Here is a 22,267-nt window from a genome sequence, read left to right as displayed (position 1 = left end):
TTGATTAGATCTAAATCATCGTCGCCTAGTCAACCACGTATGTGGAGAATTTATCTTAGTTCGGTTTATTTTATTTAGTTATTTTTGTAAAGACATTTTATTATGTAATAAAGATTGTGACATTGGTTTCTATACACTGAGTCGTCATATGTGTAAAACTTGATCCTGGCACACATATGAGATGCATTTGGATTTATCCTCGGGTGTCACAGAGAGCGAACAACATAACAAGTTTGGTAATTTGGACTTGAATTAAGGAGTAACCAAGGAAGTGATTTCTTTTTGAATTTGGTGGACTGACGCTTCTCAAAATGCTATATGTCTATTTATGCTTGCAAAAGGGGGGTTTCTTGGTGGACATATACTTATAGTTGTTGGGCTAGTTCCAAATGACTGCATTTATCTAATAGCTTTGGGAGTCGTTGAGGTTGAATCGAAGTCAACTATGAAGTGGTTGGTTTCTTGAAACACTTAAGCGAGATTTATGTATTGAAAGCACATTTCCTTGGACTATTATGGCTGACAGGCAGAAGGTAAATATTCTTTTGTAACACTTGTTTAGATTTTAAGCATGTTACATTAATTAGTAGTTACTAAATACTTTCTTGGTTTCATCTTAATAGGGGATGATACCTAGTAATAGTTAAAGGGGCCAGATTCTTAATAGTTGGATCGGGATTTTTCTTGAGGAAAATCGAGGTTCGTCTTCGACTAGATCAGGGCGACCAGCAGGTCGGGGACGTTTAGCTAGTTCTGTTATGGTCAGATTTGAACTGGTCAGTGTGGCCAGGTTAGGGGGAATAGATCAGGTAGGCCAGTTCCACTTCGATCGAGGTTTCTAGGTCGGAGCCACCCTGATCATGGGGTCATCCTGAGCAGTGGGCTATGCGATGCTTTTTTTGTCTTTCAAAGTGGGTCTTTTATGCTACTAGAATAGTAGGCCCTCTCTGGGAGCCCTGCAGTTTTGTTTGGAAGACAGCACTTTCCACTAACAAAAAAATGTTAGTACACACTTTGTAATATATTCTTATAGAGCTAGTTAACACCTACTGCTAGTATAGAACCAACACAACACCTAACGTTTAGTCATTTGATGTGTACTGTTCTTCGTTGTCATTCTGAACCATAGCAGTAATGGCATGCGACAAACAGAAATGACAGTAACATAAGCGTGTAGTAAACAAAACAATAGCAAGTGAGATACATGTAGTGTTCTATTTGATATGTTTTCCAGTTTATAAGTAAATAAATAGACAAATATGGCATATGAATCTGCAAAAAACAAGATAACGGTTAGAGCGAGTAATACTTTTGTACGACATAGGCTCCATTTGAAAGGAAGTAAAGAACTACTTATACTAAATACTTTGATCAACAATGTTTTGGTCATGGGAAAACCATTGCCAGAAATGATTGTGCACAAGACTCAAAAATTGGCAGTTGCACATCTAAGCAACTAAATATCAAAGCAAAATGTTGTAGAATAAACATTTCACATTGCGATTATTCAATGATGGATAGGATCAATGCAAAATACTTCATAAGTGTAGCTACTCGTTGGTTCTAAGAAAATAAGTAGCCTAACGAACAACCAAATAGATAACAACAGTTCAAGAGAATTGTGTTAGCATACATCTAAACATCACTATGGCCATGGATGGGAGCGTTGTGATTGCAGACATAGTGCAAATTTGAGAAATGTAAAGGAAAAATAATAAGTGGAGCACGAACATGCTTCATATTCAACACATAAGAATGGTGAGAATCTGAGAAGCGTTGCATGTAAAAGAAGACAAGTCAGTATTGTTAAGTAGAACCACATCAAAAGGCAAACACAAAATGTTCTATTAATCAATGGTTTATGCAAGTAGCAACAAATGCATTTCTATCTAGCATACTAATAAATACAAATGCATGGAATATTTGTTGGATGGATAAACATAATAAAAAGCATGTGTTTGAGCAGGATCAACATGTCAAAAAAGTGTCTTTTCTTGTGCTAAATTTTGAGAGCATGAGCAAAGAGATATCAATATAACAGGAAAGGATACACTTGCATCCAGTTTAGGATTTAGAGGCCTGACAGGCCAGCTGCCACACTAATCGACGGCAAAATAGAAGACACTAAACCTGAGAAAACAGGTCTTGCACATATGCAGTCTTTGTACACCTAGTAGCTATTAGTTCTAAAATTGTGTGAAACAAATGGAGAAAACATGTACGTGTAAACAAGCTCTGGCAGCGAGTCTCATGCTAGGTTCTCTAAACGATGAAGGGGTCGGCGGAGTATCCTAGGACGAGGAAGCAAGCGCGGGCGGGGGTGGGAGGCAGGATCCGAAAGGGGAGACTTCGGATGGGAGCTTTGTCGGCGCAGGCATCGAGCTTTGGCGGCGAAGGATTCGGAGGGGGGAGGACCGACCACACTTTGCCCCTGTGTGCAGCGGTGAGAATCGCCTCGACGGGGCCCAGCACGTCAAGGATCCTACCGCTGAGGCTCTCCTCGGAACGGTGACAACAGAGGCATCGACAGGGCCACCGATGGAGGATCCGAGAGAGGGAGACTGTATCCACGGACCCGGACGACGAAGCTGGCGTGGGGGTGGGGAGGGGAGGGCGTGGTGACATTGGGATGAGGGGATAACACCAGCACACGGACGCGCGTGAGCCATGCCGGCGGAGGATCTGAGCTGCACGAACGGTGACGATTTTTTGGTCGACGTGGAGCTGCCGAGCGGATGAGAATCCCACTGAGTTTTAATAAAAGAGATGATCGATCACATTTTTTGCAGTTCAGTTGTGTCTTTAATTTAGATTCCTTGGAGAGAATTTAGATTCCTTGTTATTAGCCATTTTTCTTCTAGTGTGAAATCTGCTACCACCATACAGGTTTTGGGAGAAATGGGTGGTGATGTTGATGTTGCCATTGAGTACATGATAGTGGAACGACCTACGGTCAATACTGATTATGTGGAGGTCGACCTTTATATAAACCATGCATGTAAGGTAAGTACGACAAACTATTTTGACTCCTAAGACACCGTAATTTTTTTTGTCTGAATATGATCTTGTTCCAATACTGTTTTTGCCAAAAAAAATGGGGATGTTGGGGCAAGGAAATCCCTTGGCTCTACAAAGTGTGGTGAGGAGTATCTATGGTATGATTCAAAGGCATATTTTCTATCACTGCCATACATTAAAGGAACCAGCCAAGGATGCTGAGGACTTCTGGTGCATGCTGGTTGGATTAGAGGGTTTTTGCAGAGCGTTAAGACTTAAGAGCTAAAGTGGTCTTGGTAACAGCTCACTTACCATAAAATAAGTGAGAAACTATATCAGTTATTTTGGAACTCTGAAGTATGGTTTCAGATAGCTATGTTTTATTGGACGATCTATAGCTTGTTGAAGTTAGTAGAGTAGACCATGTTTGAACATGGAGACAATGCGATACCAACCAAACCAGTACGTGCCGCAACATAAAAGACACCAACCAAAATACTGAAATGATGTTTAGGGTTTGGGGTGCGGGTGTGGCGCGGCAGGACGGGACGACGTGGACAGCGGACGCCAATAGCTACGGGACGCAATGCTCCGTTGAATCAAAGGAAAGTTTCGGGCCCGTGGCACCACGCGTCGACCGTAGGGCAGGCGAAGAGCCGGGATCGCGGAGAGCGCTTGAGAATGGGTCATCTTTTAAGGAAGTAGATTCTTCGGATACCCCAAGTATGGGTACAACAGCCCTTCTTTGGCGTCTCCTTTCAGTCAGCTGAGACGACCCCAATCATGCGCTTCTTCAAAACCTTTTCCGTCAACGTCAGCCGAGAGGACCGGTGGTCAGCGCTGCTCAAGGTGTGTGGGTCGTCGTCCACGACAAGATGCGTTCGTCCAAGTCACCTCCTACCAAACCAAACATGCCCCTTTCTGAAGTAACCTTTCTAGCTAGATTTATGTTTTTTTACCACTAAGAACAGGTTTGGTGATACAGAGATAACGAGATGAGAGGATTCATGGGAGTGTAATCTTCTTGATATTCAAAATTGAATAATAAGGAGATTCCTCTTCTATAGATTCTCCCATGATCTCTGGTCACTAAATCAGCACTAAAGAAGCTGCGTATTTATTTAAACTATATTTAAAACCCTAGAGCTAATAGTTAGTCAGCTAATAAATTATTAGCTAGGTTGAACCAGCTAATAAACTAATTATTACTATGATATAGCTAACAATTAGCTGCAGTATTAGTTTATGGTGTTTGAAACCTAACTAATTTTTAGTAGTTAGTTTAGGCTTAATTTGCCTGACATCGATAGCCAAACACACTGGCCTGGCCGGGCGCAATCGAGACTTTTTCGCCATGCAGACTACTGTCCATAACAAACAAACGCCACAAACTCGTGAGAAGAATTATGATGCACATCTCCTAGAGTTCACTGAATGCCCCAATGTAATTCCTTCTCCAACCGGAAGGATCCAATCTTAGGCTAGGCTGTCTCCGGCAAACTACCCATCCAACTCTCTATCACACTCACTATTTCAAGCTCGAGTTTATAATAGTGTAGTCTATAATATAAAACAGTGGTTTATACGTTTACATGCTCTGCTGAGCATAACCACCATGCGTGAAAATAATAGTATATGTACTTTACCCATATACTTTACCCATATACCCCCAAATCAGAGCTCTCGTGAGAAGAATTACGTGTTGTTTACAACGATTCTACTTTACATTTACCAAGACATTATCTACGCGCTATAACATACCGTCTGAACCCACATCGTGTAACTGACGAAGCGCTAAATTTCTGTAGTTTACTGTTTGTTAATAGTACACTCAAAAAATCAGCAACTTAACTTGAACGAACGAGGTCCTACGATGGGCCCACATCATCCCATAGTGGTAGGGATTAAGCAGCAGGGCCATCTCTTCTTAGACTTCCTCGCTCGCCTTGACTCCTTGCTGTTGCTGAAACCGTTCTGATGGAAGAAGCCATCAGTGTCCAGGCTCTCTTCACCGTGCACCCTTATTGCACTTCGCAATGTCATCGACACACTCTTCGTCACAGTGGAAGCTGTCGGATTTTTCAGAGAGTTTTCGTCGCCGGCGTCTTCTTCCTCTGCGGCACTATCGCTAGCTTTCTCTCTGCGACAAGGAAAACATAAGCTGGATCACAAACGACCCCACTTAGGCCTTGTTCGGTTATTGATATTACATGTGTATTGAAGTGTATTGGGTGGGATTGGGGTGGATTTTGACTTGTTATGGATTTAAACCGGCTCAATCCCACCCAATCCATGTGGATTATCACCAAAACGAACAAGCCCTTACTGAAATGTAATAAATGTACCGCAAAAAGAAGCGAATAATCCTTCATGCTGACCTGGAGTCTTGTGGCGCTGCGGCAACAGGATGGCCATTCGGAAGACTGTCTGCGTTAAGAACGTTTGTTTGACAAGTTACGGAACCAGCAGCAGTACTCGCTTCCAAAGATGCATCGTAACTGAGCAGATTTTGTAGCGTGGTGACATTTCCAGCCTTATCATCGCCTCTGAGAAGTGCAATAGAAGTGTCTAATATGCACAGCGCACGCTCCACCTCAGGACTGGTGTATGGCCTGTTTCCGACCTGCCATGCTTGCTCAACTGGCACATAGGGTTGTTGGCTAGTTGGAAGACTATCCACAGTGACGGATGTGTTCTGTTCGGACTCCTCCACAATCTCGCTATTCGATACGGTATTTGTTAGTGACAAACGATTTTGTGTAGTGGCATTATCAGGGGGCGCCTCGGTAGCATTTTCCTCTGTTGCTGCCACCTTCGCCTTGTCATCAGAATCCTGGTACTCACGGATCCTGACGTAGAGCGGTCCTCTCAAAGCTTTCCTGTAGTCATCATCATGACTGGCCACGGTGCTGACTGCCTGCATGACATTCCAATAGAAATGCTGAATCTCATGCTCATCAATTATCATGCAGTATTTATCTGATGCCCTGATTTACCACCTCCACCACACACTATGGTCCAAAAAAAACTATTGTAGAGAACACAGCTGAACTGAAATGTGCAAAATGTTACCAGCCACTAACCTTTTGATACAGCTTATGCCCGCTGCCTATTAGTTGCCTTGACATGAAGTTGATCAACCATGGTGGAACAAAATCTAGCTTGATATCCATATTAGCTATTGCCCTGACAGAGGATTTAACTAAAGAAAAATCAATACAGTATATTTTGAAAGCTGCGAAATGAATAATGCTAGCATGAAAAAAAAGGAAATACTTAAAAAAATGGATTACCGATATATTCCTAAAAGAAAATTTTAGTGAATGGTGTTCAAGCAGTAAGGTGAAATTAGATGGCTTATAAAAACAAATTGATAAACAAAACAATTGCATTTGATTACTATTACTTCACTTAAGCTAGTAAATTTATAGTAAAGCTAAAGATGCATGGTGCCTTCAAATGCCAAGGGAGTGATCTATAACATGCTTCACCTGAAAAAGCTTCTTTCTTTTGTAATCCGTTGCAATACAAAGCCTCCAAACACATCTATCCGAACTGTGTCACCAGCTTCAGGAATTCCATCCCTACTAAATCCATGGGTTCGAACATCTATGGCATCCAAGTCTGATAACTGCAAACAAGCCAATAAGCACACGATAAACTAGGGCATATGGCAACAATTCATTATCACAATGACGGAGAGTTTCCCAGAAAAGAACTTAAAATGCAGAAGAAGAAGTACGCACAGTTTTCATTATCACAATTACGACATCTTCTTTAAGATATTCCAGTTCAAAATAGTGTAGAATAGCCTCTCTCTCTGAAACCGGCCATGGAACCTTCACCCTTTCTTCCAAATAGCGAATAAACAAATTAGCTACAACCACCATAAACTGAAGAATAAGTAAAAACTCTAAAAAATACTTGACCAACCTAGGAGGGACTTGGTGGCTTTTCACTAAGAATTAAGATGAAGAAATAGGTCCCCAAATTTGCCGCAATGAACTTAGGTTGTATGGGAAAATATCTATGCCCTCCACCAACTAAGCTAGTCTTGGTTCCTAAGTATAAGTAAAACTGTAACAAGTAATCTGCAACCAACCTGACCATACAAATCTCTTCACCAATCCGCACTTTTTTCAAGCAGCCTGACTGATCAATTCTAAAAGTTGGCAGGTTGTATTGTGGAAACCTGGAGAAAAAAAACTCATCAGTGCATGAAAGACTATATTTTTTCCTTTATTTTGTCCAGGTTGACTCAAAATACTAAATTATGACACAGACCCATGTTGAATACCAGAAAAGGAATCAAGATGCCTAAAAAGATAAGGAAAAGGTTGGAGACTGGAAAACTCTCATAACAATAGCATAGCTAATAAGCCCTAGCACGACCCCTCAGTGGGGGATCACCTCAGCCATAATTATTGGCAACAGAGGACTTTAGGCTATCTTTATCAAATACTATAATTAGATGTTGTACCAGTACACCTTAGGTCCTAACTAGACGTGGGTATGATGGTGTGGGACATGTGGCTACAGTGAGGGGGAAAAAGGTAAGCCTGTTAGTTCACCTCGTGCGTAGAAAGTATGCTATGTTAAAAAAAAGGAGTCTACTAAAAATGATAAATCTATGTGTCTGTCAGGAACTGCAGTATTTAAGTGTTCTGCTTCCTAAATGCCATAATTAACAAAGAAAGTGTTTTTAATGTAGAAGCGTTAATTCTGCAAGAAAAAGTTAAATATAATTTGAGAATGTCATGTGTAGTTTCGGAGAAAGTTTAATTTCTAACAAACTTGAGGAAAACGTTGTTTGTGCTCACCATTTTTTGTATAAAGTTGATTCCCATGACACACATGTACCTATGAAAAGAGGTGCGCCTTAGTGTGAGTATGTGAACCTGTAGTATTTGACTAGCTGATAGTTAAAAATTCCTTACAAACGTCAATAGGTCCATCTGCAAAGCCTTCAGCAAGTAAGGTATGAAATGGTGTCCCCTCTGGACCCTCACGGTACATCACTCTTAATTGGTCTGTATCTTGCTTCACCTGCCAACGAAAAGTAGCTAAGGATCACTGCAGCCATTCATAAGCACTAACTGAGAAACATAAAAGAGAAACTAATCGATCCCAAAAACTGGAGAGGAACAGGTTAGAGAACTTTGAAGCACCATATAATCTAATAATATATAGAAATCACAAACACAAGTGAAATGTTGCATTCTGGAAAATGGTGATAGCATCACAAACTAAAAAAAGAATAATTATTTCAGCGAGCTGATGTCACTATGAATGAGCTAACAAATTCAGTTTGATGCATACCTTCCACTCCTTCTGTGGCAGCCCATGGACCTTGGAAGATCGTCCGTCCCTCGAAGTATCTAGCATTTCAAGAAACTCAGAGACTTCTTTTGCCCGCGTTTCAGCAATGAGATCGATGTCACCTGAAAGAGGACACGCAAAAGCACTAGTCAAGAAACACTGAGCAGACAACCATTTTTACATGTAGGCCAGCAAATACGCTACCACAATCAAGGCCTTCAGGTAGCACTAGCGCCCCTACCTTCTCTAATCAGACCATAAAGGCTCAAACGGATCATTGAAAAGAAGAAACGGTACAATCATCAGTGCCATTAATATGCTCATACTCAGTCCAAGAAATAGATGAACCACGCGAGCTGAGCAGAGGAAGTAAAGAGAGCAAGCAAGCACCTTGATCGGAGCCGGGCAGGGACGACGCCAGGATCTGCTTCTTCACCAGCGCCCTGAGCGAGGCCTCCTCCGCGAGGTCGGGCATCGCCAGCGTCCGGTCCAGCCGATCCCGCAGCTCCAGGATCCGCTTCCTCTTCTCCATGGCCGGCGGCAGCCGCTACCAGGAACCTCCAGCTCCTCCGCCCCGCCCTCCCACCTAGCACGCCCCACGACACGACTCTGAAGATGAGGAACTTCTCCAAAGGACAAAGAGGTTAAAATCGCCAGATCGATCAAGCAGGTGAGGCGCAGAAACTAATGTCCCAGTCCCTCCCCCCTTTTTGCACTGTTCCCTGCCGAAGAAAAAGGATCGGAATTTCGGGGTCCCGGATAGGAAAACGCGAGCTTTTATGCCGATGCTCGTGCGTCTCCAGCTATGAAAGGCGGCCGCGGAGCCTCGAGAGTATTTTCCCGAAAGAATCTATCCTAACCCCATACAGTCGGGCTCACGCTGCGGCGGAAGCGAGAACAGGAGAGGAGAGAGCGGCGTCCAAGAAGGACGGGGATTTCGGCCGGCCGAAAGATCCGCGGTCAGTTGGGCGGGGGGCGGGAGCGGGAGTCGCTCACCGCAGGCGAGGACGTCGGGGATGCAACCGGAGACGAAAGACGGGGGAGGAGAGATCACAGAAGTAGCAGACGGCCGCGGAGGGAGGACTGGTAGACTGCTGAATTGCTGATGGTGCTCGGGGAGTCGGGGCTGGGGCCCGCGTGGCCAACAGGCTGATTCCAACAATGCCCCCTGTCATCTCCCATGCTTCTATTCATTTTTAAATACTTCACCTCTTTCATTTCTCTCTATGTCTCTCCCTCTTCAACTATTCTCTTTATTCAGTTTCAGCCCCTTTACCCATTAACTGAGCTATTTACCTTATATACATCATTTTCCAAAGTTTAAAAAAATTATATAATATTTATAGTACCGTAATAAATATTGTTATCAGCTAATTAAATATGAAAAAGATTAATTACGTACTTAATAGCAGTGATTAGTGAATTGGGGAGATTCTGAATAGAGGCGGAGGAGGGTGGACCCTTGGAGCCGGCCGGAGCCGGAGCCCAGGGCACTCTACAGTGAAGTGAATTGAATAGATACAATGGCTAGAGAGAGAGAGAGAGGAAAACAGGCAGAGCCATTGCTCTCGTGTTCTGTTCAAAGTGGCGACTGCCGGAAGCCCCTGTTTGGCCACCCAAACGACCGACGGGAACGGTGATGCTACTGACCAGTGACATGTTAAAGGCGGCCACCACTGTTAGACATAAATAGTCATACTGTTTTCTCGGCTGGACATAGTAGATTTTCAAATATAAATAATATGATAGGTCATCTGATGAGGTCAATCTTACATCCCAAATAAAAATTACGAAGGAATTTTGAAGGATTCAAATCATGTAGAAAAATTTAACTATCCTTTAGAACAAATGATTAAGTTTTTATAAATCATGTAAAACTTCTATGGAATGGACCATTGTAGTTAGATTTTGGAGGATTTTTAACATGAGGTCCAACCTATTGAAAATTTTTCTATGTAATGCAAGTGTCATTCAACTCTTGATTTGTATATTTTTTGTTTCTATCCCTGTGTTTTACCAATGCTGTAATCCAAAGAAGTCCGTAGTGTTTAAAGTATGAACGATGTGATAGATCTTCTGATGATGTCAATCTTACAGCCTAGGTAAGAACAGTACACAAAGTCAGATAACATATTACAATGTACAGTCAAATAACGTATTGATGTAGATAGGAACTGGTGGCCAAGGTTGGAAGATGGAACACGGGTGTCGTTTGGTTCACGAAATGTAACGTAAATAGTAATGGTATTGATTCACACTTGAATACCGGCGGTAACAAGTTTAAATAAGTCGGTATCCATTTTTAGTATGATATCGATTACGATTGGATTTAAACAAACATAATGTAACGTTATTGGTTTGGTTACTCATTACATTAACAATATGTGAACCAAACGGTACCACGGTCTTCTTGGAGTCCGGTCTGTATTGAGATGTAACCAATGTCTCTTTGTTTAGTATTTAATAATCAGCTGGCTCTTTGATGTACCACTAATATCCAGTTGTCCGCTCACACAACATACTCTGTTTTTTTTTTGGTAGAATATACAGAGGGGGCATTTGGTTTCACCGATAGTTCGATACGACCAGTAATGGGTAAGTTAAAACGTGGAGCCTGCGGTACAAATTTAGGGGGTGTTTGGGAACAAAGTTTTTCTGCAGTTTTGGAAGAATAATGCAGTATTCTCAAATACTGCAGTATTATATACATAATGGTGTTTGGCAAGCTGGGTAAAATCTCTGTTTTCAAAACTGAAGTATTGCAAATACTATAGTTGTTTTAAGGCATTCTAAACTTAGCTCTGGACCTCAGTTTTCAAAACTGCGGTATTATAAACTACAATATTGTCATAACTAAAGTATAGTATAGTATTTCAAAAACTGTGGTTTTCAAAAACTTTGTTCCCAAACAGGGCCTTAGAGTTTGATATTTTTTTAGTAACAAAATTTGCTGTCTATAGAAGCCGGATGACAAGTGGAAGCTGTAATAAACAGCGCTTTGTCGGACAGCAAAGCAACAGCTGAACGGTCCAGCCCAGCCGGCCAAGGCACGGCGCGCATGGTCCGTCGGCGGTGGCACGCGGCATCCATCAATCGTCTGACAGCTAATGAAGATCATTCAAATCAACCTGTCGAGTTAATCCGTCACTCCCTATATCTCAAACCATATAGATCACTTTATCTAACTTCGCGTGTAAGTCATAAAAGCTTGTCATGAAAAAAAAAACTGAAAAACAAACAGATCCAATGTCGCCACATAAAAAATAGATTGTACCATATGTCATTCAAAGAGAAGAATAAGATAATGCAACCCTGGACAAAAGCCATTCGTAAATATATCTCACCTATATGTCTTATGTACGAAAAATATATATCTGAATATATTTCATATATATATATATATATGAAAATCCCGCAGTTTGAAAAATATATGTCACCTTAACAGATCCGCAAGTTGAAAATATATATATGAATATTATCTCCCACTGTGCCTTATGTCAACTGGCCCATTTAATATGCAATCTCGTTTGTGAGTACGCTCGGAGGCAAGTAGAAATTAGATGGCGGATATGTTGTGATGGACAGGTAAATGTTTTACCCGCACTATAGCCAGCTACCTAGATACTCTGCACGGCAAAATTAAAACCCTTTATAGATAGTTTAGAAACTTAAATCCTCTTCATAAATTTATGAGATTAAGAGCTTGTTTGAAAACAAAAATACCAGAGAGAATTGAAGAGACTAAAATGCACTTGCTATTCATTTTGAACCTCCAATAACTTTCGCTGTTTTTGCTTTCAAACAAGCTCTAAAGGAAAAATAAACTCATTTCTCCTCAATCCTATAGATTTTTGGGTCCAAACTAGCCCTTACTTTGAAACTTAGGTCAAAGAGTTTTAATTCTACCTTCCTTCTCAAAATTAATTTAGGAGCCGGTAGATCCACGATTCTAGTTATCTTGTTTGTTACTGACTTGTACTTTCTATAGATGTCTATTATCTTGTTTGTTACTGACTTCCTTTTAGGTTATGTTCGTTTCATTCAAGGGATTTTCAAAAGCAGATGTTGGACCATGGATTCTGGAAGCTGACGCGCTGTATGGAATTTTGGTGGATGAAGCAGATGTTGAACACTATTAGCTGTAGCCAATTTATTTGTATTGGTCCGGCCTGGCTTTCTCAAGCCAGATTGTTGACTGCCTAATAAACACATGGACCCGAACGTCAGCCCATATGTCGCCTGTCGGCCATCAATTGCAGCGGCAACCGAGCGGTAACGGTGGTAGGATCGGAGCTGCTAGTGTTTGACTCTCCGTGCGGGCCAAATCCGTCCGGCGGCAAGAACAAAAGACACGGGGAGAATTGACATTTTCTGTAATAAACAGATAAATGAACAGCAGACCCTTGCAAAGTTGGAATCAAAGAAAATCACGGACCCCAACATCTCTTTAAATTTCAGGTCTCATGCATAGAAACCTAGCACGCAGATTTATTCAAGCTATAGAAATGCTCAGAGCAATGGAGCTGCAACGATAGATTCTACGTCTTTGGTAAGCCCCTGTATGGAACCATCGTCAGAGAGAAAGCACACATGAAGTATCGTCAGATCTTTCTACAGCCTCAAAAAAAAAAATCGTGACTCTAACCTGGGAAGCATGAACCAGCAACCACTAACCACTGGTGGTAAAGCATTAAACATTAGAACATCTGAATCTTTCAAGACAGTGAGGTTCGGCCGGCCTTAATTTAATTCGCTAGCGCCTAACCACCTGACGCTGCTGCTGATTTAAGTTGGTCCACGTTTTGCCTGGAAGATTTTGTCACTCATAGGCTTACTTCTCCGACTCCGGTGAGGTCAGCTGCCTTAGGTTGAACTTCGAGAGCTCTTTGTACCTTTCCACAACTCCAATCATGCATATGGTCTGCTCAAGTGTCAAACAACGATAGCCCATCAAAACTTGCCCTCAGCCTAGCTTTATGAAAATTCATGCTAACGTGACCATATGACACGCACAGAACAAAAAAAAGGAAAATACTAATGGGGTAAAAACAGAAAGCATAATGTACAGCGTTCACTTGGGGGGCACTTAGGAGCATACAAGTTAGTCAATCTGTATTCAAATTTGGTCATTTGCTTGTAGTGATAAATCTACCATTTTTATTTAAAAAATGGAAAACTAGAGCATCTTGCTGAGTCAACATTTAGTATGAATGGTATACATTACACTAATGTGGCAATTCTGGAGCAACCATGAGGAGAAAAGGAACATAAGGTAGAGGATGAGTTCCCCTGTCTGCTAGGCATCGTAAATGCCACGGGAGTGGTTGCCACATGCACAACAGATTTTTGTGCTATCAATTAAATCAGATCAAGGCGGGTGCATTAAATGGGATCTGTGTGGGACCAAAATTAGTTGCCCCTACAACTAATGAAATGTGAAATAGCAACTAATTCAAAAGTGTAATAGTGCTGGTCCAAGAGCTTTAACTGTGAATGTATTCGACCATCATGTTTAAATTCAAAGAAAAATGGTTGGAACTTTGCATGCCTTCGAGCACTCAAATCTAAAAGGACAAAGTTCCCTCGTTAATTTCCAGGTTTCACATAGCATGCTATAGCACCACCATAGCGCTTCTAGAGGGTTGTCACTAGGATATACAGTATATTGCCGCCGATGCAGCTACGGCCGATATTGCAGACAATAGCAGGGCTAATCAGCTTAGCAGCACTAATCTGGCCCTCCAGCACCAGACAAGTGCCGCCTCGTTGTGGACTGTCTGCTTGATAAGATATACTCACGCAAACTTGCAGCTCTGCACCAGCAGCACAGTGCCGGCTCATGGAGCATGATGTTCCCAGCCACACCAATGCCTAACAGCGCAAGGGCTCCACACCGCCAGTGCAGTGCAATCTCAGTGATGCAGAACAGGACAGCGTGTCCAGCGGGAACCTCTAGGACAGACACACATCAATGCTAGGGCACCCGTGCATCATCACTACCGACAGTTTTGTACAGTTCTTGGAGGAGCACAACTCGAGCCTCAGCCTACATGACTGCCAGAGCTAGCTGCACTGGAGAGTAATTGCAAAATGATAGCAACTTGCGGTGCGTGAATGAGTGGTGGATGATAGGATCCTTGATCCTATTGTGTGGTTGCAAAGTGCGTAGGAATGTGAGATTGAGGGTCAGGGTCGGAACTTCCGAGTTTGGTAAGGTGCAGTGGTGGCGTGGGTGCCGAGCAGCGGCTCGGCGGCGAGCAAGAGAGAGAACGTGTAGGCAAAGCCCTTGAGGCCAAGCAAGACGTTTGCTTTGCTTCCCCGCAAATGGATACATTGCCCCTATATTTGTAGTTCCTAGAGAACTTGGTTCCCAAGCAAACTATAGGAGGAATCCTTATAGATTTGGACCCCCCCCCCTTTCCTAACAAACTAATCCTATTTCCTAAACGGGTATTGTCACGTCAGATTTAATTTGGGCCCAACACATGTATGTCCGTTTTCCGACGCGCACAGAAGATACCAGTCATAACAGTGGAAGATAAGAGCAAATGGAATGATAAAAAGCTAGCAGGACCCATAATGAAAAGGAGATGTTGGGAGTATGGTTATGTGCATGTGCAGAAGCCAGGCAGGCAGTGAGATGCTCTTTTCTTTTGTCTTTTTCTATAATCCGGTGAAGAGAAAATCGGTGTTATAGCAGCTGGAAAAGCTCATCACTAAACCCTTCTAGCCTGTGGCTGATTTATATGAATATAGTAGAAATGGCAGTTGGCACAGATGATCTTAACTCTGAACACCATCATATACAGCTAAAACAAGGGCACCATGAAAAATACCTTGGGAGTTTGTAAAGCCCCAATAACATAATGGAACTAGTTACTTCAAGAGAATAATTCCAGAACTCAAATACAACCTGAACTGTAGAAACTATGCTATATACAATAACATGAAAGCCATATTTCAAATTCAAAAATTAATTAAGAAACATGAAGTAAAATAAGTAACTGCAGAGTTTGACATGTTCTGTCTATTTAATAGATATTGAGTCATTACTCCCTTTATTACCACATGCACATAACCATAGTCTCTAGCACTTGAAAAAAAGGCACAATGTCAGTCCAACGGTATTACAAATAAAAGCATTTACCTTTGCAATCTGGACAACAATAGTCTTGTCTGGGTTCTTCAGGTCAACTTTATGAGGTTGTGGTACAGATTTCGCTGCTGCGTTTATGATTTTCATTCTATCAATTCCTGTGTTTGACCTTGCTTCATATAACACTGCAAACTACATGATTAAAGCTCTGAGTTAGAAACATGTCCAATTCGAGATAATGAACAAAGAGAACAATAATACTTGTTCAGAATATATGTATGGGTGTTATAGTTAGTCTGGTTATGTTTCATGCAGTTTCCTGGTTGAGAAAACACGGAAGTATAATTGCCTGGTGATTCATATTAAGGAGCATGACACTTATAAATTGATCCACTGAAATAAATCAAACTTATCTAAGAGTACCACTGTCATCGCAAAATCAAAACTACATGTATGTACCTAACCCATTCATAACATGAACATATATAATCTAATATACAACCTCCACAAAAAATAGTAGTCACTGCCAAGAAAAGTAAAATAGTATTTCTTGCAAACTACAGACCTGGCTACCATGGGATAAACTACATCAGTCAAAGTCCAAATCCATCTTGGCCTTCCTCAAAAAATCCTATTATCTTTTTAATATAATGAACAGAACATTTAATGGTAGGACATAAAACAAAAACATTGGACAATTTTTCATGTAGAAAGCCAAATAATTCTATGAATAAAAAGAAAGTGGCATTTGAAATAATGTTCCTATATCAATTCTAGGACTTCAACAAAGTAATAAAAACACTGACTGTGAGGTGCTGTAGGAAAAACTCAGTCAGTAGTCTATCGGCTGTGTCACCAGAACATTCCTCCCTAACAAAAGGAATACAAGAAAAATGAGGAAGCAATGAAGTAGGCAACTTGCCTTATGACCTGAGGAGCATTCTTTTGGGAAGTACTTTTCAATAAGGGGACTAATTGCCTTTGTTATTTCCTCTTCAGATGCATAGCATGCCACCTCAACAGGCAAAACTCGCAGAATAAATCTAGTATGCATTCAAATGGGGAGTCTATAAGTGCAAAAGCAACTCAATTGTCTGTATCAGAAAAGAAAAACTACATCTTTAAAAATGATAATTAACGATGACAAGGAAAGATGGGCTGCAACGGCACCAAATCTTAACCTTGACATATGTTTACGAGTCAATGCAGCAGATGACATCATGTTTTGTACAATCTCAACTGGACCAGGGTCTCCTGCTCTTTTATGCATTTGAATGAATATGCATCCATTGCAGCCTGTCTCGAGGCTTGCAAAGAGCCTCTGCTCATCATAATACAAAAAGTCATATAACGTTATAAACCATAGTAAAATTAAAAAAAACAGATACATAGCATAGTAAATATGAAATAAAGGAGCTGCCAGAAAGACTTCCAGTAGAACTGAATAAATGAAATGCACACCTAGATAAGACCTGGAATGATGCATCAGCTCATGGTTCAAACAAACAATTGCTAAAAAGGTGCAATACAAATTTTCACCACTTTATGAGTCAAGATTTCCTACATGATCATCATCCCACAACAAATTGTTTAAGCTTAAGTGTATTGATCTACTTATACATGAACAACCATTAATGTTGCAACAAGATTAAATCTAGTATCAACTATCAAGTGATTAATTAGATACAATAACAATCAACCTCCAAAGTAGTTCATGCCTGAAACAATTTTATGATGTACAACCTAAATTTCAATTTTGAATCTGAGCTAGAAAAGATTATTAAGAAAGGGAATAAATGGTTGCAGTATCCTAAGGGTCACTATGGGACTTTGATTTACAATATCAGTTCGTGTGATAGCAGTAAAAGGGTGGACAAGTCTGTGGTAATTTAAAAGCATACATGAATTCCTATGTTGAAGCCCCTGCCTAATAAGAACAAGATTTAGAAAAGATAAATGGACCGATCAATTCTTCAATTATGGAGTAATTCTTGTCCTCTTCCTATGGAAAATGCTAGAAACTTCAGTTTATTCTTTGGTATAAAGTGTATATGCACTATACCGTGATAGGAGCACTTTAGCAGATATCTTAAGCTGTAACTACACCAGAAAGCAAACATACCTTTTTCCTGTCCCCTATTTCTTTCAGGTCCTCATCAATTAAATCGTCAATATTTTTTTCACTGGACTCCTTTGGTTTATCAGTGGACTCCTTTGGTTCATCAGCAGTCTCTTTTTGCACGGCCTGCTCAAAAACTGGAGGATCTTCCACTCGTTGCTTCTTTTCTCTTGGTTCATCAGCAGTGACTGCTTGTTCCTCATTGTCCTTACTCACGGTATCAGAGGTATCAAGCACCTCCTCTTTCTTCTCAGATAGAGCAGTATTGTCCTTGCTTGCGGTATTAGAGGTATCAAGCACCTCCTGTTGCTTCTCAGATGGAGCGGTTTCACCTTTCTCCACATCATTCACATTCCCATTGTCGGCTTCCTCACCAGAGTTGTCTTCATCCTCATCATCTGAGGAATCAGAGTCCTCAAACTTTATCTTTTTGTTCAGTGGCTTGTCTGGAATGTTTTTAGGCTTCTCATCCGATCCTTTCCCATCCACCAGGTCTTCATAGAACTTCAGAAACAACAGTGGAGTACACAGCGTAATGAGCCAAAAGCATATTAGCGAGATTGATTTACAAAATAAAGCAACTACCAAAACAACATCATTTCCGTGGACAGAAATCATGATGACTAAACTTGTAGTACCAAGGCATAATGGACAGCAGTTCCATCACATTGTGCAACTACAACTGTTGTATAAACAAGGTATAATCACCTTTGTGTAAGTGTGCACATACAACCCTACTAATGCTAACTCATCAGCAGGAAAAACACATTGTGCGAACTCATCAGCAGGAAAATCACCAGCGGAAATGGCGACGAGTCCGCCGCGATTCACACCGCCCTCAGCCAGACTAAGCAGGTGCGGGAACTCTGACGAACACCTAGCGGGCGTGCATCGCAAGGAACGGGGCCACACTACACGCCGGCCAATGACACACACGGAGATGCGGAGAACTGGGGAGCAGCTTACGGAGTCGAGGAGGGAGAGCGCCTCGCGGGTGGCCTGGTGCTCGCGGCCGCCGTCGCAGGTGATGAAGAAGCCCTGCACGCCGGGGCGCAGCGGGTAGGCCCCCTTCCGCACCGGCTTCCCGTGGGGAAGGAACTTGCGCTTCCTCCCACCCTTGACGCCGCCGCCGCCGCCGCCCGTGCTTGGCTTGCCCTCTCCACCGGGGGCCATCTCGTGGTCTGGGTTTTCGTTGGGGGTGGCGAGGTGGCCGTAGGGTTTTGGGGGCTTTGTGGGGATTCCGGCGGCGCCGTGGAAAGGGGAACTGATGAAAGTGTGGCCGTTGGGAAAAGGGGTCTGGGGTCTGGGGAAGCGATAGATCACCACCGTCAGATCATAGGATAGAATTTTTGGAGCAGTTCCAACTTTGGAAGAAGAAGAAGAAAAAAAGTATATTTAAATAAATATTCTCATGACTCGCCAAATCATACAGTAACTATTACATTTCTTAAAATTTTATGAATTCTCAAAAAATTATGTATTGTAGCTGTTTCCTAGACAATTCACAGAACCACTTTTATGGTGAAAACTCAAACAAAATTCTCTTGTTGTTGTTGTTTTTTCCCCTCAAATCTCAAGCAACAACAAGCTGCTATGCCATTGAAACAGCTCAATTACAGGAATTTACCCCCGTTAGCAAAGCACCACAATATTTCAGCACCAATTGAAATGACGTCGTGCAGATGACTAGACTAATACAGTGGGAATTTTACCCCGCCAGCAAGCACCACAATATTTCAGCATCTCCTTGAGAAGATAGTAAAAGAAGTTCGGAACAGAACCTCTAGTTCTTCTGGCAAATTTAGCGTATGTCATGGATAATTAGGGATGAAAACGGTTTCGGAATTTTTCGGTATTCCGGAAACCGATTTCGAAATTTTTCGGTCGGATTCCTCGATAACGGTATTTTTCGAAAACGGAATCGGTTTTCTGAATTTTCTATCGGAATCAGTATCGGAATCGGCGTGGTATTTTACCGACCGTTTCCTTCGGTTATCGGTTTTTGTCGGAAATTACCGGATTTGTGTCTCGGAATCTTCCGGAATTGTGTCTCGGAATTTTTCGGAATTGTGTCTCGGAATTTTTCGGAATTTTTCGGCATGTGCTTTTCGCATCGCTTGTACGTCTCTAAATAAGGATTACTTATTTTTGTATTTTTTGGACACCTTTAGATTTTTTTTTTGGATAGATGGTTTTAGAAGGCAGTTGAGATTAACGATTTGGTATTTTCCACACACTAGGTTTTAGGGTTTTCCTGTGAGGTTATGAAAAACTTTTTATGTGAGAAAAAAATATTTTATAAGTAAGCATGTCATGTCAGCTAGATCGAGTGGATATTGTGAATTGTGAACTTTGAGTCTATGAACTTGTGATCTTTATGAACTTGTTATACTGTGAACTCTGTTATATTGTGAACTTGTGATCTTTGTACACTTTTTATATTATAAATTTGTGATCCTTGTGAACTTTTTATATTGTGAACTTGTTATATCATGAATTGTGAACTTGTGTTCTTTGTGATCTTTTGTCAACTTTATTGTATTATGAAGTTTAATATATTTATCGATTGTATTTTAGATTCCGACCGTTACCGGTGTATTTTCCGCACCAAACTTTCGTTTTCGATGTTTCCGAAATACCGATATCGTTTCCGTTTCTGGAGTTACCGTTTTCGATTTTGTTTCCGATAAAAAATATGAAAACGGTAATGGTTTTAGTGTTTACCGACCGTTTCCGACCGTTTTCATCCCTATGGATAACAATCAGAAACTTGGATAGCCACGGCAGACGAAGAAACCATTTCAGCTCATACAGGTGCTGTGCTCTGTGCTTATATACACATTTTTAAATCTGTGCCATCTGTCTCTCATCCAACTAGGGATGGCAACGGGGAAATCTCCGTCGAGTTTTGGCTCCCCGTACCCATCCCCACGATAAAAAAATTCCTCCGCGAGCATCCCCACGAACTCTTGCGGGGGGCATTTCTTCCCCATCCCCATTCCCCGCGGGTATAAATCCCCATCGGGGATCCCCGTCCCTGCTTAAATTATAATTATGATATACTTTCTTTGTTATTAATACAAAACATTGTCACTTATATATATTGTCAGATGTTAGAACTCATTATGTGTACATCAAAATAACATATTTGTACAACGAGTTATCTTTTAACAACGTAATTATTTATTTTTATCATTATATATTACATGAAAACATCATCATATATAAGTTTAACGGGTCCCCGCGGGGAACGGAGATGAGGAATGTTTCCCCATCCCGTCTCCGTTTACCCATCGGAGGAGGATTTTTCCCCGTTTACATCCCCGCGAGGGGAGAACCTTCTCCATCCTCATCCCCTAATGGAGAAATTTCCCGCGGGGAACCGGAGATCGGGGCTCATTACCATCTCTACATCCAACGGTAACCTTCAATTTTGGCGTTGAAATTTTTGCAGCTGGCGCCCTGGTCTCTCCTGTCTCCTTCCTGGACGGACGTTTCGCATGGCCAGACGTTGCCTTCCTTCAATCGAACAGACACGGAAGGGCGAGCCGATCACGCATGGACACTCTACCTGACTACCTCGCCGCCGCCGTCCTAGAGCAGGTCGCTGCCACCGCCGTCCAACTGGTATGTCTCCGCCTCTCTTATTGTAACACCTCAAAACCATCAACTAAAAATAATACATTTAGAATATTAATAGTAATAGTAGTAAAGAATTTTTTTAAGTGTTTGATTTTATTTGCCTTTATAATAATTTTTATTTGCTTATATTTGATTTATGGTTGTTTCGTAGAATTTTTTTTATATTGAAAGTACAATTAATTAATATAAAAACATTGGTTCAAAGATTAGTATTTTAGTTATAAATAATTTTGGTATACTTATTATGATTTTTAGAAATATTTAAAAATATGTTTATTTATATTTTTTATAAAAAAGAAAAGACAAATCGGCAGAAAACCCTAATCTAAACAGTCCAAATTTGGCCCATTTGCGGCCCGGCCGCCGCGCCACCTCCTCCCTCCCTCCCTCTCTCACCGCCAGATGGGACCCACCCGTTAGGTGTTCCTTCCACCTCGCGCCGCCGCGCCACCCGCGCCGGCCGAGCCGCGCTCCCTGGCCAAGCTGCCTCGGCATCCCCTTGCCTCCCCACGCCCAAAACTGTCAAACTCCTCTCCCTTCCTCTTCTCCTCCATTCACTCCCCACTCCCTCTCTCCATCAAAGGAGTAACCGCGCGCCATTAGTGGCCATTGATGGAGCCACTGGTGTCCCTCCTCCTCCCTCGGCGCCCCTTCCCTTCTCCCTCTCTCTCTATAAAAGGATCGGTCGAGCCGGAGCTCTCTCCCCACACCCAAGCCTCTCCCTCACTCTCTCTCTCTCACATCCGCGCCCGCGCTCTACTCACCGGACCTCGCCACCGTTCGCCGGAGCCCCTGCGCGCTTCGCCGTCCGTAATGCTGAGCCCTGCCTCGTCGCGCGCGCTCGTGTCGCGCCACCCCGTCCCAGCCAAGCCACGCCGGAGTCCCATTCCCCCATCGTCGAGCCCTCCCTGCGCACAAGCTAGCCCAAGGTAGAAGATGACAGTTTTGTGTTTTAGCCCCTGGATTTTGTATAAATTTTGTTCAATCCAGAAACCATTAAAAAGAGACCCCCTGTTTATTTCTTGCTACGCCCTGATGTATACGCTTAATTGTGAACCAGCCCCTGCAACAATATTTTAGACATGAGTATTATT

General features: G+C 42.0%; 2 protein-coding genes across 9 annotated transcripts; both read right to left on the bottom strand.

Annotated features, from left to right (window-relative positions):
- Positions 1–4,541: 4,541 nt before the first annotated feature.
- LOC100275578 (uncharacterized) lies at positions 4,542–9,640 on the bottom strand. 8 transcript variants are annotated; one of them, XM_020551406.3, is made up of 11 exons: positions 9,313–9,481; positions 8,707–8,902; positions 8,317–8,438; positions 7,935–8,043; positions 7,818–7,857; positions 7,100–7,189; positions 6,744–6,843; positions 6,489–6,628; positions 6,081–6,183; positions 5,376–5,914; positions 4,542–5,158 (listed from the first exon to the last, which is right to left on the bottom strand). In XM_020551406.3, exons 2-11 carry the CDS (start codon positions 8,846–8,848, stop codon positions 4,882–4,884), a joined length of 1,662 nt encoding a protein of 553 aa, XP_020406995.1. In that variant the 5' UTR covers positions 8,849–8,902; positions 9,313–9,481; the 3' UTR covers positions 4,542–4,881. The 8 variants fall into 8 exon arrangements, 6 of the variants coding, with proteins under 6 accessions (XP_020406995.1, XP_020406997.1, NP_001143101.1 ...); XM_020551408.2 differs by having other exon boundaries at positions 8,707–8,939; positions 9,313–9,430; NM_001149629.3 differs by having other exon boundaries at positions 4,542–5,137; positions 9,313–9,403.
- Positions 9,641–12,834: 3,194 nt separating this feature from the next.
- Positions 12,835–18,823, bottom strand: LOC100282152 (uncharacterized). Its single transcript, NM_001368940.1, has 6 exons — positions 18,498–18,823; positions 17,535–18,035; positions 16,594–16,733; positions 16,335–16,455; positions 15,464–15,604; positions 12,835–13,237 (listed from the first exon to the last, which is right to left on the bottom strand). Exons 1-6 carry the CDS (start codon positions 18,702–18,704, stop codon positions 13,148–13,150), a joined length of 1,200 nt encoding a protein of 399 aa, NP_001355869.1. The 5' UTR covers positions 18,705–18,823; the 3' UTR covers positions 12,835–13,147.
- Positions 18,824–22,267: the final 3,444 nt, after the last annotated feature.

The sequence above is a fragment of the Zea mays genome, chromosome 4, assembly GCF_902167145.1.
Source record: "Zea mays cultivar B73 chromosome 4, Zm-B73-REFERENCE-NAM-5.0, whole genome shotgun sequence".
NCBI lineage: Eukaryota > Viridiplantae > Streptophyta > Magnoliopsida > Poales > Poaceae > Zea > Zea mays.
Note: the sequence above shows the minus strand (reverse complement) of the source record. Positions and strands in the feature narration are given on the sequence as shown.

Excerpts from the sequence above, each read along its gene's own strand:
- LOC100282152 (NM_001368940.1), bottom strand. The coding sequence starts at position 18,704 with ATGGCCCCCGGTGGAGAGGGCAAGCCAAGCACGGGCGGCGGCGGCGGC. Across the intron at positions 18,036-18,497 it reads CGCTCTCCCTCCTCGACTCC|TTCTATGAAGACCTGGTGGA; the intron begins GTAAGCTGCTCC and ends TTGTTTCTGAAG. Across the intron at positions 16,456-16,593 it reads ACTCGTAAACATATGTCAAG|ATTTATTCTGCGAGTTTTGC; the intron begins GTTAAGATTTGG and ends AATGCATACTAG.
- LOC100275578 (XM_020551407.3), bottom strand. The coding sequence starts at position 8,848 with ATGGAGAAGAGGAAGCGGATCCTGGAGCTGCGGGATCGGCTGGACCGG. Across the intron at positions 8,439-8,706 it reads CCTGCCCGGCTCCGATCAAG|GTGACATCGATCTCATTGCT; the intron begins GTGCTTGCTTGC and ends GTCCTCTTTCAG. Across the intron at positions 6,184-6,488 it reads AAAGAAAGAAGCTTTTTCAG|GGCAATAGCTAATATGGATA; the intron begins GTGAAGCATGTT and ends ATCCTCTGTCAG.